The sequence below is a fragment of the Entelurus aequoreus genome, linkage group LG11 (genome assembly GCF_033978785.1).
Source record: "Entelurus aequoreus isolate RoL-2023_Sb linkage group LG11, RoL_Eaeq_v1.1, whole genome shotgun sequence".
Taxonomy (NCBI): domain Eukaryota; kingdom Metazoa; phylum Chordata; class Actinopteri; order Syngnathiformes; family Syngnathidae; genus Entelurus; species Entelurus aequoreus.
The window spans coordinates 65576381-65594325 of NC_084741.1; the positions used below are offsets into that span (position 1 = coordinate 65576381).

General features: G+C 37.5%; 1 protein-coding gene across 2 annotated transcripts; it reads left to right on the forward strand.

The window, feature by feature from the left end:
• Positions 1-1245: 1245 nt before the first annotated feature.
• Positions 1246-17736, forward strand: casp2 (caspase 2, apoptosis-related cysteine peptidase). Of its 2 annotated transcripts, none has more exons than XM_062064341.1 (12): positions 1246-1436; positions 1757-1910; positions 5840-5974; positions 6051-6122; positions 8679-8748; positions 10153-10244; positions 10623-10805; positions 10895-11023; positions 11118-11208; positions 12311-12511; positions 16953-17062; positions 17130-17736. In XM_062064341.1, the coding sequence occupies exons 2-12, from the start codon at positions 1761-1763 to the stop codon at positions 17265-17267; spliced, it is 1371 nt and encodes a 456-aa protein (XP_061920325.1). In that variant the 5' UTR covers positions 1246-1436; positions 1757-1760; the 3' UTR covers positions 17268-17736. The 2 variants fall into 2 exon arrangements, with proteins under 2 accessions (XP_061920325.1, XP_061920326.1); XM_062064342.1 differs by having other exon boundaries at positions 1247-1436; positions 12311-12499.
• The last annotated feature ends 209 nt before the right edge of the window (positions 17737-17945 follow it).

Consider the following 17945-nt stretch of genomic DNA (forward strand, 5'->3'; position numbering starts at 1 on the left):
TTTGTGCAATTGTTTGGTAGTCAAATGTTGATGTGGTATTATTAAATAGGTGTCGGAGTCTGGCAGGACCAATAATCAGCATTTCCGTTTTCTTAGCGTTGAGTTGGAAAAAGTTAGCGGATATCCATTGTTTAATTTCATTCAGACACGCCTCCAGCTGACTACAATCTGGCGTGTTGGTCAGCTTTAGGGGCATGTAGTGTTGAGTGTCATCAGCATAACAGTGAAAGCTAACACCGTATTTGCTAGTTAATTGTTAGTCAAGTTAAGTTAATTGCTAGTCAATTAGTTAACAAATGACTAAAAATTATACAATAATGCATTAAATGTAAAAATACTTCAATTTCCTCTAATTTGAAATACTGTATATTACCAAATAAACGCCCTTGGGCAAATAACCGCCCATGACCTAATAGCCCCCGGGGTCTGACCCCATTTTGTGAATTAACCGCCTCTTCCTAATAACCGCCTATGTCCAAATAGCCGCCCATGGGCTGTAATTTGCATAATTTAGATTAAAATGCTACTGGGGTTGCGTTTGCTGCAGTATTATTGTTTTGATGGTTTTATAGAGTACTTGGTACCATAATTTTATTTTTCCTGTATGCTGCTTTATTTAAAACTTGGAGTACTGTAGCCTTTATTTTATTCAAGTGACAGTATTATTGTTCTGTTTTGATGGTGGGTTTTATACTTGAGTACTTGGTACCATAATTTTATTTTTCCCGGTAGGCTGCTTTATTTAAAACGTTTATTTATTTTTAGTATTGGTATTCTATTTGACAATTGTTGCACTACTGCCATGTTGAGGCCTTGTTGATCTCTTGTCTTTTGATAGCCTACCTCATGTTGATCTCTTGTTTTTTTGTTTGTATGTTTACAATAGCTTTTACATTTAAAGTTTTTTGTACGAAAAAAAAATACTGGACAGTAACCATTGTAACCAAATAATGGCCTGGTGCAAAAATAAATAAAAGCCTTGTGCAAATAACCGCCTGCTTCTTTTAAACACCTGTCTCCAAAATTGATTTTGTGAAATAAACGCCCGGGCTACTATTTGGTATTTTTTATTATTGGCCTAGCTCGTCTTGGGCCCAACATTCAATGTCCCGCCATTACGCCTCGGTTTGTCTCTCTCGCCAATTTGCGACCTAACGATTGGATGACTGGCCCTGACGCGATAAAATAACGAACAAATGATTGGCTAGTTGATATGTCATTCTACGTTCCCGAGATTTCATTGGTCGAAGTAGTAAACAATGACTTCCCTGGCTCCGCCTATCGTACGGCAGCTCGCTCCGCGCGGAAGTTGTGCTCGAAGGGTTGTGGGATGTCCGTGTGTGGAGTGCAAACAGTGTAAAAAAACAACATTATTTTGCTGCATTCCCCTCGGAGGACTGTAATTCTGCTACATAAATAGGATAACGCGCTTCAAGGTAGGTTTGTAAGGAATAACAGTAGGGTTGGTTTTCTCACGAAGTTCGCTAGCTAGCCTGTGCTTCACTACAGTTAGCCCTCAACTGTAAGAGTGTAACCTGATTAATGTTATTTTTTCTCTAATGTCTAACTTCATATTTATTTTGAGTGATTTAGTTGGCGTCCATATTTTTTGTCGGATTTTATTTCCAAATCCAATTGTCTATTGTTTTGCAATTTTGACCATCGGTATTTTCCATCGGAAATGCAGATTATCGTTAAATAATGGTCTACATTGTCATATTCACACCGGTTAAAACAAACTACGTGTTTGTTGCAGCAACATGCTCGGTTGTGGCATGGTGGAGAGGCACAGACAGGTTCTGCGGAAACGTTCTGCAATCCTTTGCAAGCAAATGGTGGTGGACGAACTGCTCCTTCAATGTCTGCAGGCAGACAAGATCCTGACTGAGAACATGGCCGAGGGCATCCTGGTATGTTTATCTTGTCTATGGTGGTGAATATACCTTTTCCGTGGGCAGATAATTGTGTTTTGAAATGGTAACATGCGAGTTAGGAAGCAGACCAACATCTGATTTGCAGGTTTCATTTTAAATAGTAGCCCATTCCTTTACTATTATTACTAGTGCTTGATTAACATGATGAAATGTCCCCAGACTTAATAAACAAAGGATTGTCATGCCGCCAAAACACACTTGACTACTTTACTTTTACTCCCAACATTATAGAGTTGTTTTTCTGTTTCCTCATAGAATTTCGTACTGGTTCATCCCGACAAAACATTCCTGTTTATAATGTTGTAAAGACAAATAAACATGGAAGTAGGGCTGGGCGATATGGCCTTTTATTAATATCTCGATATTTTTAAGCCATGTCACGATACACGATATATATCTCGATATTTTGCCTTAGCCTTGAATTAACACTTGATGCATATAATCACACTAGTATGATGATTCTATGTGTCTACATTAAAATATTATTGTTCATACTGCATTAATATATGCTCATTTTAAAGTTTCATACAGAAAGTGCAAGATTGTCAGAGACATTTTAAAACAAGCTATTAGTGCACTTTTGTGCATGATGTCACTAAGATGACATATCAAAACAACACTAAATTAAAGTGCACTTTTTGTACAGAACGCAACTACAATAGTTTAAAACAAATAAAGTGCACTTTTGTGCATGATGTCACACAAAATATTGTGTGACATCAGCCGCTCAGGCAAATCGTATTGTCTAAAAATGCATTTTCTCATCGATAACGTGACATCATCGCGCATGCGGAAAGTGCGCTATATATATCTAATATATATGTATGTATATATATATATATATAATATGTATATATAATATATATATATATATACAGCCCGGCCAAATTGTTTTAACCCAATGCGGCCCCCGAGTCAAAAAGTTTGGGGACCCCTGTTCTAGCGGGTGACTTTTCAAATGATGCTACATATTAGCAGTGCTGCTACTTTTTGTAGCAACGCTTTTGCCGCATATTTGTAAAACATCTTCCCGCTTGAAGCCAAACCACCGCCAGACGATGGACCCCGTGCTGTTTTTCTTGGGAATTCATTCTTCCTTCATTTGTTACCAGATTCGCACCTTCTCTCTCTCGTATTACCACCCGCACCGTTAGCATCACAGCTAACGTTACCATGTCGCTACCTGTCTGCACCGCGGGAGCGTGTGACGTTGCACACGTGACGTATGTAAGAAGGTGCGCTTGTTTTAAGTCTCTGTGAGAAGGAGAGACAAGAAAGAGTGAAAAACGCCTGTAGTGTAATGCCCGCAGCTAAAAGCAACTGCGTGAGAACGTATAGTCGAATATCACGATATAGTCGTTTTTTATATCGCACAGAGACAAACCCGCGATATATCGAGTATATCAATATATCGCCCAGCCCTACATGGAAGTATTTATTTATTGACGTCAGGGCAAGTGGGAGGACATTATACGAGAATGAATAACACAACATCCATGCAGGAGCCATTAGAGTCCTTCAGTCTGTGAAGCAGAGGGGGAGGAGCTCTGCAGGCTGCATACTAAAAATGCCCACATAATTACGTCCATCTCATTGTGATGTCACAACATAGCCAATCTTTAAAAAGATCCTCCAAATTCCCACGGGCAAAGGCAGCCAAAACTGCATACAAGCTTACCCCCAGATGCATAAACTTTATTAGTTGATGCTTTGGCATTGTTTAACAAGATTATCCAACATGGTCACAACATTTATAAGTAGGAAAAGACAACATTTATCCTTTAAAGAACGCCTGGTTTGAGGCTTGTATCACCCTTTACTTTTTTGCAAAACACAAGAGGCCCTGCATCCTAATAAGTAATTACTGTAGTCACTTTTATGAGCACCTTTACTTTAACTTGAATAGATTTGGTAAAGCAGCTGTACTTTCACTTTACCTCTGCTTTTAGGCCATAATTTATTGCCAGGGGGTTGTGCTAGAGAAATGAAATGAGTACTAAATATTGTACTCTAGTAAAAGTATCATTAAACCCAATTTTACTGAAGTATACCGGATATGAACAATTGAACATACTTTACAAGTACATGTAGAAAAAAGTCTATGTAAGTAAAAGTTTTTAAAAAGTAACTAATTTATCCTGTACATGGTGTTAAAGTGACTATTCAAGAAGGGATCTCCTGTGTACTGCAAACAAAAATTCAAACCTGTGTGGTTTTTAAAGAAGCAAAGCGCAAAAGTGCAAAACAAAGATGAACTCGTCTTCCTGCATCATTTACTGTTAGGTGGTTGTCCTGCAAATGTGGAGAGAGTACTTAAAATATGTAGAAGAAAAAGCACCGTCCGAATTTTTTTTACTAAAAAAGTAACCAATTTATTACGTACAGTACATAAAATAAAAGTGACTTTCAAGGGTGGGTTGAGGGGATGTCCTGTATATTTAAAAAAAAACAACCAAAAAAAAGTAAAAGCCTGTACAAGCCTCAAACCAGGTAATACTCAAGTAAAAGTGCAGTAACTCTCGTAGAATGTTACAAATGTAAAAGTTAGGGGTGTAACGGTACGTGCATTTGTATTGAACCGTTTCGGTATGGGGGTTTCGGTTCGGTTCGAGGGTGTACCGAACGAGTTTCCACACGGACATATTAAGTAGCGTAGCGCACGTTGTGTAAACAATGCACACCGAGGCACAACACACGGCATGCTAGCAATGACCGGGCTACGACAACATATAAAAGCCAGAGCTGGAAGACCCTCTATTGCCTCGTTAAGATCTCCCGTTTGGGAACACTTCGGCTGCGCGGTGTGGAGGACGGAGGTTTGCCGACATTGTTCAGCAGCGGTAAGGCATGCTTCTGCCAAAACATCAAACATGCTAACCCATTTGAAGCGGCAACACCCCCAAGTGAACATCGCTTCAACAAAGATAAAGACGAGCAAACAGCTCCCACCTCCTACTGCCAAGTTAGCCAGGCTGGGGGGCGGGGAAGAAAAGTTAATCTGAGGCTGAGTTGACTTGAAACTGTTTAATGTTGCACTTTTTATATGTAGAAGAAAAGTTTTGTCATTTTATTTAATCCGAGCAACAACTTGAGGCAGTTAAATGTTGATTAACGTGGACCCCGACTTAAACAAGTTGAAAAACTTATTGGGCTGTTACCATTTAGTGGTCAATTGTACGGAATATGTACTGTACTGTGCAATCTACTAATAAAAGTCTCAATCAATCAATCAATCAAAAAAAGCACTTTATATGTAGAAATGTTTTGTTAAGAAACCATTCTGAGCTTTATCTTATTTAGTTTTTATTGTATATATGTTGACCACATTAACCCTGGCAATGGACCCTGTGTGTATATGTATGTTATGCCATGTCTACAAATTTGGTAAATAAATAACCAAAAAATGTATATTTTGTTGTTTTCTTACTGTACCGAAAATGAACCGAACCGTGACCTCTAAAGCGAGGTACGTACCGAACCGAAATTTTTGTGTACCGTTACACCCCTAGTAAAAGTACAGGTCTAAAAATGTACACAAGTTAAAATATAACTTATTGTGTGCATTTTTATCATTTCTATTTATATTTTTTTACTGTGTTAAAAAATGTAGTACAACATTAAAAGCATAGTAAAGTTAAAAAACGACACTTAAACACAAATAATAATAATAATTTCGCCACACCTAGTGTGTGTGACAATCATTGGTACTTTAACTTATTCAGTAACTTAACAGTAACTTATATAGGTGTTATTTATAACTTTTCCACCTCTGCCTTCAAAGAACAAACTACATACAAAAAGGAGCATGTTTTCTTTGGCACAAACCCCAATAAAACTGACTAAATCATCATCGTTTTAGTTGTTACTTTAGTCCTGTCATGTGTCTGATGGACGTATCTTCTTAGGCAGAGACAACGTCTCAGAAGCGAAGCTGGCGTTTGCTCATTCTCCTTCCCAAGCGAGGCCCTCAAGCCTTCGAAAGCTTCTGCACAGCTCTGAAAGACACCGAGCAGGAACACCTGTGTGAGCTGCTCACACAGGTCAGTGAATGTCTGTTAAAACAATACGCCATATCTATTTTTGAACACATCATTTTAACCTGTTCTACGGTCGCAGGGTTTTCTTCCTGAGGAGTCAAAGGAACAAGCAGAACGACAGCTCATGCAAACTTCAGAGTGGAGGAGAGAGGTGAGCTACCTAAGCCTTACTGATGCTCATTTTTTAAATTATTAAGTAGCTATGTTTTCGATGGATACTAGCACCACACTTGAACCAAAATACAAAGTACACCTCGCTGTGTGTGTTGCAAATTACAATCACAACAATAGACATACCGTTAAATTACGTAAATGCTAATTAAGTCAATAATCGCTGGTTGTGTGCCTACAAAAGCCAACTGTTAATTAGCAAAGGGCCCAAAAAACATTTCCATTAACAGCTGCGGCTGCAGGCAACCTTACTACTCTCCACAAGAAAGCAGGAGCTGCATTTTAAATTATGTAAATGGTCGGCTTCCAGCAGCTTTACCTACCTCTGCAAGCGCTTTAAAATATCAGCTGCGCTACTAAGCAGTTGGTGTAGACTAGGGATGTCCGATAATGGCTTTTTGCCGATATCCGATACTCCGATATTGTCCAACTCTTTAATTACCGATACCGATATCAACCGATATATGCAGTCGTGGAATTAACACATTATTATGCCTAATTTGGACAACCATGTATGGTGAAGATAAGGTACTTTTTAAAAATAATAATAAAATAAGATAACTAAATTAAAAACATTTTCTTGAATAAAAAAGAAAGTAAAACAATATAAAAACAGTTACATAGAAACTAGTAATCAATGAAAATGAGTAAAATTAATTGTTAAAGGTTAGTACTATTAGTGGACCAGCAGCACACACAATCATGTGTGCTTACGGACTGTATCCCTTGCAGACTGTATTGATATATATTGATATATAATGTAGGAACCAGAATATTGATAACAGAAAGAAATGGGGGGAGGGAGGTTTTTTGGGTTGGTGCACTAATTGTAAGTGTATCTTGTGTTTTTTATGTTGATTTAATAAATTAAAAAAACGATACAGATAAAAAAACACGATACCGATAATTTCCGATATTACATTTTAACGCATTTATCGGCCGATAATATCGGCCTGCCGACATCCCTAGTGTAGACCTTTTTTAAACTTGTCATACTGTCGTTTACAATATAATCATCAGTAGGGATGGGAATGAATAATATTTTTACGAGTCCATTCCATTTTCGATTCTGCTTAACACTTCAGTTCTTTATCGATTCTCTTATCCATTCTCATTTGGAAAAAGAATACCAGAGATGTTGATTAGCATTAAATCTGTTTTGATACAGGGGTGTCAAACTCATTTTCATCCTGAGCCATATCAGTTACAATTGCCTTCATATGGCCTCTTGTAACTGCAAAACATATCAATATATAATCTGGTAATATTACGCAATTAGTCCTTCATTTGGTTATCATTATTTACATACGAACTGCTTTGGAATCCGAAGTCAAGATGACTAGTAGTCATTAAAATTTTGCTTGAAATGTCTTGCTGCAATAAATAATATTGCGTTAAGAAGAACTGTGGTTGCATGAAGTACAATATGTTTCTGTCAAAATGTAAATGCATTTAACAAGATGAAGTGCATTGAGTCACATTATTTCCACGCTTTTGCAGGCCACATACAATGTTGTGGCGGGCCAGATATGGTCCCCGAGCTTTGAGTTTGACACCTGTAGTCTCAAAGAATTGTAATTTTACAAACCCAACAGTGAGGTGTTAAGAGTTCCACAGCCTCGATAAAAAAAAGCTTTGAAAATAACTAATGTAATAATGAAATAGATATTCTACTGTAGAAATAAACAAAACACAACATGAATTGGTATGTGGTAATTACACAAGAATGTCCCGTAACATGTTGAGCATTTTTCTACAATAAATTAAAATTATGCTTTTCTAAAGCATAATTGAGCTGAACACTCAAAAGAACGTAAAACTATCAGCTAATGACACATACAAGCAAGTCAAGTCAAAGAAACTGCGTTGTAAATTTCTGCAACAACCAACTATAAAAATGATTATTATTTTGCAGAAAATAAGCATAATTAATTTTTCAGGAAATGATACACAATCTTTCCGACTAATTACAGTGTGGAGAACACTTCTTAGATAGGTAGGAGGTGTACAGCCCCTGAGCCAGCCAGATGCTGTTTTGTCATGTAATGTATAAGAAGCAGTAGTTTCATGTTTACAGTTAATTTTACAATGACGCAGTGGATTGAAAACGGGCCATTCATTTTTAAGTTATCAAATTCAGTGTGTGCTAATGTGTCTGATTGTATTTCCTTCTTTTGATGAAATATCCACTTTGCAAGTATTGTAAGTTTCCCTATTGTCAACCTTTCTCGTGAATAACTCTTAAGTGTTTGTGCTGCGATCTGCGCCATACGCGCTCTTGTCATGTGCGCACACAGGCATCCAAATCAAAGAAAGCTGTGCTTTCTTTTGCACTTATTCTTGCAGTCCAAAATATTATTAAAAATAAAAAAGAGAATACCTTAAAATGTATACTAATACCTCTCCGATAGTGTTAGTAAGAACCAGACTTTTATTGTGTTTGATACGCGTCTGTAAAGCTGCAGGTGTTCCTAATGAAATGTAGATAAGTTTGTTACATTTTCTCCATTAACTCTGATCAAACTATTTATTGCAGAGGTATAGCGACTCCTCTCTTCCACTTCCCACCCAGGATGAAACTGCAGCCAAGCGAGCAAGAATGCATGGTGAGATATAAACTCGTCATTGTCAGTGTGTTTACATGGAGACATGATAATAACAATAAATCCCCCCCGGAATACATAGGGCATTATCTCGCCAGAAGCAAAGTGTTGTTTGTGTAATTATTTTACTGAATGGAGTGCAGGTGCCGCGCCTCCTGAGTGACTCATTCATTCACTAAGTGTAATTGTAAAGTTCCTCATCTTACAACCTGCTCTTACAGTATATTCACACCGGCGGATAAATGAGGTACACCTGCTCAATCTAGTCAGGTGCCACGCCTTCTGAGTGACTCATTCACTAATTGTATTTGTAAAGTTCCTCATCTTACAACCTGCTCTTACAGTATATTCACACCCGCGGATAAATTAGGTACACCTGCTCAATCTAGTCCGATCCAATTCATACGATGGCTTGCTGACAGTTCGAATCAAAATTAAAAAACTGTTATCAATATAGTATTGTATAGGTTTTAACTGGAGATGTGCTGATCGATTCGCTACAATCCGTATCAAAAAGTTGAACATTGTATTCATTTTTAGTCACCCGGCTGACAAGCTATCAGATAATTGTGTATCTCCATTTACAGTATTGAGCCACTCCCCTAAGTTAATATTAGTCACTTCCATTACGGCAAATAAACTGCAATTTTTAGTATTTTAAGTACCATTATTACTGGAGAACAAGGCTAAACATGTTAGACACCGAGTGCAAGCCAGGAGCAGGCATGCTAATAGCTAAGCTAATTGCTAATTTAGCTTTAAACATCAAGAAATAAGTGCTTAGTAAACTTAAAGAAGAGTAGAAGGAACCGCATTTAAGCAGAAGTTAAGCATCCATTAACAGGAAATTAGAAGAGAAGAATAGTAATTAACATGAAATTAGAAGAGAAGAATAATAAGAGTCTAGAGGGAGGATAATATAACAGAAACTGTTGGTAAGTCAGAATTGTCACAGCCGAAGTACACGATATGTAAGAGGAGGGTGGATCGATCCATAAGTTGGTGGTGTCGACACCAAGTTTCATATAATTAATTCTACAGTGATTAAATTGATTTTTTATTTTACATTTTTTGTTGTTAATGTTTAAAAATTCAGGGAATAAGTAACTAAATTTCAGATTTTGCTTTAGTTTAGTTATGTACTACTGACTTTGTTTTGCTCAAACAAGTGTATGTAATGATAGAGAATATTGAACTGGTTTAAGTGTTGTAGTGATATTGCTAAAATGCCAATAATCCTCACCATGAATACATTTAAAAATGTACAATTAATACATGTGATCGTAATCGGCCAAGCTCACTCATGGATGATCGTAATCGGCAACGTAAATCCCTGATCGGAACACCCCCACTTTTAACACTAGGTTAGGATGTAACACTAAGTGTGTGCAAATGTGTGTTTTTCAGAGTCCATGGAGTTCAGTCTGGAGTCGGACAGCCCCCTCACCACCCCTGTGCTCCCTTGCACACAAGATTTCTACCTCTCTCACCGCGAAACGGTAACATAATTCATAGAAATAAAGCATTAGACTAAATTCTGGTGTGCAGGTCGTCAATCAGCAAAGAGATAATAATAATGGAAGCAAATTTAATGAAAATCGTAATATAATGTAAATATGATGAAAAAAAAATCTAGTTTATTATATAAATATGTTTAAAAATGTTGAAAAAGTTAGCAAAGTTTATACGCTGTGTGTAATATCAGACAATTTTATAAATTTACTGTATGTTTTATAATGCACTGCTTTTTCTCTTAAAAACTAAATTATTTTACCAAAACACATCAGATTTGTGAAGTTAAATTGTGATTTATCAAGTATTTTCACTCTTAAATGATGCAAAATTCATTCATAACCCTTTTCTTACTTGTGTTCTAGTCATATAGAATGACTTCCTCGCCACGTGGCTTAGCCTTGGTGATCAGCAATGTGACATTTGACCCGTGCACCGCACCTGACCTCGACACCAGGAAGGGAGGCGAGGTGGACGACGAGGTCCTCAGGAAGGTCTTCACAGAGCTGGACTACGTGGTCACGGTCCACAGAGACCTGACAGCTGAGGTGACGCCGCCTCACTGGTTGATACATGACGCTATTGCATTAAAACAAATCTGCAGCCCCAAATAAAATTGTCTGTACATTATGTCCAGGACATGAAAACCTGCATCGAGACATTCCGCAGGCGTCCAGACCACCGCACAATGGACAGCTGCGTGCTGTGTCTACTTTCCCACGGTGTGGAAGGAGCTGTGTATGGCACAGACGGTCAGCTCTTGCAGGTGCGCTTGTAGCATCTGTCATCTTGTTCATTGCTTTTAGAAAACAAGTATTTTATTGACATTTAGTTGATCTGTATCTTTTGTTGATATTTAGTTGGAGTGGGTGTTTGAGGCTTTCGACAATGCACGCTGCCCGCTGCTGCAGAATAAACCCAAGATGTTTTTTGTCCAAGCATGCAGAGGAGGTAAAGAGCTCAACTGTGAGACAAAGTGACACATTTACACACTGCAGATATCTACACGAATCCTTTGTTTATCGCTGTTAATTAGTTCCGCAAAGTAGGAATAATTTATTATAAATGAAATATTTTCTTAAGTAATACATTTTTTAACAATATGGGAGCCCTCTAGAAATGCAATTACATCCTTTAGTCACCTTTACACTCCTTTAATCCAATATAGTAATGCTGCCTGGGACTGAGTCGATCTTTGGTCACAATACTGAATGTCATGCGCTGACTGATTTGGCCATTACTACTGTAGTATTGATATTTTTTAGTTCATTTATCCATTTTTATGCGTGAAAATGTATGATTAAGGGCAAAGATGTTGTACTATACGTTTAAAAAAACTGCGGTGTGGTGATGCCGCAATATTTGAAAAGCAATGTGGCGAAGGACGACTGTATTATACTGTATATAGGCTTGTTGTCTAGCTATCTTAGCTACAGCGCTAAACATTATTGTTACATTTTAAGCAACAGTATGCTAGGTTAGCCTATTCGCCTAAGAAAAAAATGATCAAAGTTTCAGCTCACACGTCTGTAGCTAGGTGTTATTTTAAGATGTGCAGTATAGTCTGCTGTTTAAAAAATGCTTGGCAGCTCCTTTTACAATTGAGCGCCTCTTTCAACAAAAATTAAGCAAACGAGTTCTCCATGTATTACTCGTAAACATGATGTAAAAACACACATTACTGTTAGACCATCATTCAAAAGTCAATTTTGCATAATTAACAAACACATAAAAGAACAAATGACAATGCAGATGAAAACATAGCCTCCCTGGAAGATCGTTGGTTGGAGTGGCTAATTAGTCTCCCAAGATGAAAGAAAGCCATGATGCCAACCGCAAATCCTCAGACCCCTCGGGTGTGACCCCAATTACTACCGTCCGCTGCTTTTGCTCCAGCTAACCCAACACCACAGGGGTGCTGCCCAAATGCCATTAGGTGTGGTCGTCTTTTACCTCAGCAGAGAGCCAAATTCTGCTCACCTAGTTGGGGCTCACGAGAAAAAGAAAAGCGAGCTGCTGATTGCTACTTAACTCTCACATTGTTGTCTCACAGATGACCTGGACTCTGGAGTGGAGCAAATAGATGGGCCAGGAAGGACCAGCTCACCCAGCTGTGAACAGCGGGATGCTGGGAGAGAAGGGACAGAGGACGCTGGTTCCAGGCAGGGAGGAGAGTTAGGGCTGCCAAGGATTAAACTCCCCCAGCGGTCCGACATGATCTGCGGCTTTGCCACTCTCAAAGGTCAGAGAATTTGTAAGTTTGTCCTTGTTTTACTATTCTTTTATGGACTATGGCTGTCAATTAAGCACTTACCTGCCCCAGGCGATCTTCATAGGAAATGAGAGCATCACAGAGTGTGGCTGGCATGTGCCTTTTTATCAACTTACCATCTATCCAACCACTCATTTTAAGCTCTCAGTGAGAGCTCTGCTTGTATTCCCAATTGTACAACTTCAAAGTTTGGGGGGAAAATAAGCCAACCTTGGTTTTTTTTTTACTTTTTTGTGACAGGACAAGGGTATACAACGAGATTAAATAATACACAATATCCTAAATAGTTTAGTCCAGTGTTAACATAAACCAAATATTCAAACATAAAACTGAATGATTTACATGTTGTACATTAATTATGCTAAAACCAATTCAGTGTATGGAAATATATGCTGAGCTATCTAAACATCCAAATTTTACCTTTTGTTTTATGTGTGACAAAGCCCATTAGTTGATTAGTGCGATAACTAAAAATTAGTGCTATCAAATGATTAATTTATTTGATCAGATTAATCCACTTTTAAATTTGTATTAATCAAGAATAATCACAATTGCTATAAAAGGTTTGCTGAAATTATTGTACTTTTGGCACAGGTATACTCCACCAGTTTGTTGTCGATGTAGTACTATCTTGCTAGTAGCTGCCTCAGAAACATGTTTTTCTTTTAAGATGCAATTTTAAACCTGGGATAAGATAATTTATCACTGCAATACATGCGATTTACCTTGCTTTTATCTAAAGTCCTGTGGTGGTGGTAGAGTGGTTGTCGGGTTCAATCCACAGTCCCTCTGTGACCGTGTCAAAGTATCCTTGAGCATGTTTTGGAACCCCCAGTTGCTCCTGATGCTGAGTCATCAGTAGGTAAATGTGGTAATGGCGTCAAAGTGCTTAGAGTAGTGTAGTACTTTGAAGGTAGAAAAGCGCTGTACAAGTAAAATCCATTTACGTTTAATCCATTTACCATTTTAAAAAAATAAAATTTGCCAATAGTTACTGTCTCCTTCCTTATCTTTGCGCATAGCGTCCCACGCCATCTTTTAGGTAACTATCCGCGGTTAAGATAAAGGAGCTGGTTGCTCAAAATCAATTGCGTATTTGATATGCGTTTATACATGATTAATATGATATTTTCTTTGATTAATAATGTGTTAAAGGGGACGTATTATGCAAAACCAACTTATATCTGTCATTACACTCCTTTTGAAAACGCTAAAGACTACAACATGGCTGACGGGAGAAAACCCAGTCGAAGTGGAGGCATGTAAATAAGACCGCCCACAAATTTAACAGTTTTACTAATAATCTCAATAATTAATATTTTTTATTTTTTTATTAAATTTTTTTTACAATATACAGTGGGCCAGTAAAACAAGCTGTGGGGTGACATTGACACCCCTGCCAAAAGCTTTGGTACTAGGGATCGGCGCTATGACCTATAATCTATATCGCGATATATAGTGTAGCCTCCTGTGATAACGATATGCTGTATTTCACAATATATTATTCAACATATTAGGTATAATACAATAATTTTAAAAAGGGTTACAAAGGTCCTTAATCTAGCTGCTGACATATGCAGTAACATATTGCGTAATTTCTGGTTGTATTATTTTCTCAAAACTATTATTAATCTACTTGATAATTTACTGTTCATAGCTGGGTTTTTTCTGTTATTTTCCAACTGTACTTCTGTTAAAATGCAATAAGCACTTTTTCCTCTGTTTTTGGACACTTTACATTAGTTTTAAGTGACACTAGAAATTTGGGTATCAATAAAATGCCAAGTAGCTCCAGGGACATTATAGGTCATACCAACGCTGATATTTCAAATTTTCGAGATCATTGAATAGAGATGTAGCGATATCAAAATCTCACTCTATGATATTGTCACGGTATTAAGGCCACGGTACAATGTTATTGCGTTATTGTCCAAAAAAAAAAGACTTGGTAAAAATGCCATAGTGTTTAAAATTAAGTAGCAGGAATGTTTAGGATAAACACACTTAGTGTAATTTAACACACAATACTCAGATGTTCTAACCATATTTTTTACTATACATACCAGTATTTTAAAGTGCAAAAAACATGTGCCTGTGTAGCATTTTTAACTGTTCCTCATCCTCCAGGGATGATTCTTATAAGAAAGTTAGTTTATTGTCGTCATGAAGGCGAAGATTGCTGACTTAGAAGTGCCTTTGCACTGTGGAGGGACATTAGCCGCTAACGAGGATGCTACATTGCATTGAGGACGCGTTTGTTTGCATCTTGCAAACAAATTTGCGGAATACAGCTACAACGTGTCATCAACATGCATTATCATGGTACTGTATGACAATAGTTTTATTATGGGATGTGGGATCTGAGCCGAGGATGTCGTTGTGGCATGTGCAGCCCTTTCGACACTCGTGATTTAGGGCTATGTAAATAAAGTTTTATTGATTGATTGATTATTAGTCAGCCAAATTTGTATCATTTATATTGTCTATATAGCGCAACCCTAATTGGAACTTGTATTTATAATTTGTATTTATGAGTTGAGGAGTAAACAAAAGTTACTTTGCTTTCTTTTTCTACTTGTGCGACCAAAATGTATGTATTAAAATGACCCTGGAACTGATCTTTTGTGTTTCTTTTGGTAAATCATCAGAGGGTTAGTCTTAAACTGGATAAGAAGTTATCTAACGAACAGGAAACAATACGTGAAGCTAGGCGAACACACGTCTACTACGCTAAATATATCCTGTGGTGTACCTCAGGGATCAATACTAGGACCTAAATTATTCAATCTCTATATAAATGACATTTGTAAAGTTACAAAATATTTAAAGTTAGTATTATTTGCGGATGATACAACAGCGTTTTGTTCAGGAGAGAACACACAGGAGATAATACAAATAATAACAGAAGAAATTAACAAATTAAAAAGATGGTTTGACAAAAACAGACTATCGTTGAATCTTAGTAAAACTAAAATAATGCTATTTGGTAACAGTAGAAGAGAAAGTCAAACACAAATACAAATAGACGGAATAGAAATTGAAAGAGTAAACGAAACCAAATTTCTAGGTATAATGATTGATGATAAATTGAACTGGAAATCTCACGTAAAAAATATACAACATAAAGTTGCAAGAAACACGTCAATAATGAATAAAGCAAAACATGTTCTAGACCAAAAATCCCTTCATATTCTCTACTGCTCACTAGTGTTACCATATCTGAGCTACTGTGTAGAAATATGGGGAAATAATTACAAAAGTACACTTCATTCATTAACGGTGTTACAAAAAAGATCAGTTAGAATAATACATAATGTTGGATATAGAGAACATACAAACCCTTTATTTATTAAATCAAAAATACTGAAATTCCACGACATAGTGAATTTGCAAACAGCTAAAATCATGCACAAAGCAAACTATAACCTGCTACCCAAGAATATACAACAATTCTTCTCAAAAAAAGAGGAGAAATATAATCTTAGAGAAAAACGTAATTTAAAACATTTGTTTGCACGTACAACACTTAAGACCTTCAGTATATCAGTATGTGGAATTAAATTATGGAATGGATTAAGCAAAGCAATCAAACAATGTACTAATATGATACACTTCAAGAAACTCTTCAAACTTAAAGTGTTTACAAAGTACAAAGAAGAAGAACCATGACAAACATTCTCAATTTATTTCATCCATCCATTCATTCATTCTTAAAGTAATCTTACTTATCTCATCATATGAAATATGACTTACTTCACCAATTATTATTATTAAATTCTTACTATTATTTATTTATTTATTTTTATTGTGATTACTTATGGAGTTTATTGTGAAAAAATTGTGAACAGGAAGTGAACAAAAAGTTTTGCAACTGTTATGTAAAGAAAGGGGGTAGGATTAAATAAGCTCTGCTTCTTCCTACTCCTTTTCGAACATGTTGAAAAGAAACTGGAAATTGTGATGTATCATGTTGTATGCTTGCATGTTCGAAATAAACTCAAAACTCAAACTCAAACTCAAATTGTTGCTAAATTTAAAAAATCCGTCTGAGTTGGACCAGAGTCTAGACAGATTGAATTAGAGATTCCACTTTACTTGCTCATCTTACTCGTGTTGACGCCAATCGGTAAGTGAGGCCGCTCGTCATTTATCCCATCTCATCTCTGCTGTGATTCTTTCCAGCATTGCTTTTTAAGCACAAACAATGTTGCAGGAGGTTTATTAGCAGACATGTGGTGTTCTTGTGTGTGTGTGTGTGTGTGTGTGTGTGTGTGTGTGTGTGTGTGTGTGTGTGTGTGTGTGTGTGTGTGTGTGTGTGTGTGTGTGTGTGTGTGTGTGTGTGTGTGTGTGTGTGTGTGTGTGTGTGTGTGTGTCCCCATTGTGTTCTTGTACTGAGCTGTTTTTGTTTGCTTTTCTCTCAAAGGCACGGCGGCCATGCGCAACACCAAGCGAGGATCCTGGTACATACAAGAGCTTAACACCGCGTTGCGCCGCCGTGCTGCAGACACACACCTGGCAGACATCCTGGTGCAGGTGTGCATACATTACATCATTTTGCATGCACAGTGCGACATTTACAGAAATATCCTCCTCGCTGTAGGTCAACGGGCGGATCAAAGAGCGCGAGGGTTATGCCCCCGGCACATCCCACCACCGCTGCAAAGAGATGTCCGAGTTCACCAGCTCGTTCTGCAAAGACCTCTACTTCTTCCCCAAACACCAGCCCCACTTTTCCTAATGCACTTACACACTCAACACACACACACACCATTCCTGCCAGTGTGCGCACACATTCCCTCATTCAAGCATATGACTGCCACACACACACACGCACACGCACGCATTCCAGCGTTACAAAGCACTCTCACTGTCATCCAGACTTGTATTCATTCACATTTTCTATGTAAATACTGCCTCAGCAAAACTGCACTCCGAGATGTTGCAGGAGAAAAAGGAAGCTTATGCTAATCGACATGTTCAACTTCTTGGCATACAATTCCGCCACTGTTAATCCTCTCGCATTGGCGGAATTTTAAAATATGGTTTGTACACATATGTCATTTTTTTGTGATTGTGATTTTATAGGAATGTGAGGTTATTTTTTAGTCACGCCCTTCTTTTAATGTTAAAGTTGTTGTGTAATTGCAGTGACTAACAGCAGGGGGCAGCATTGAGCAATAAGGTTAGTGTAGTTTTTTTTTGTGTCTCCACACCAAGAATTATCTTTAGCATTCCGGAATGTTTTCTACTCTCACAATGATGTATCATTTATTTAGTGAAATCCCTCTGGTATGGTTTAACATTCAGGAAAATGTGTTGTAAATATTGTTTTTTTTTAAATGTTATTGTCAGGGGGATGTGTGGTGCTACTCCGGGGTGTTTTGCCTGAACTTTGACCTTTATGCTCACGCTGACA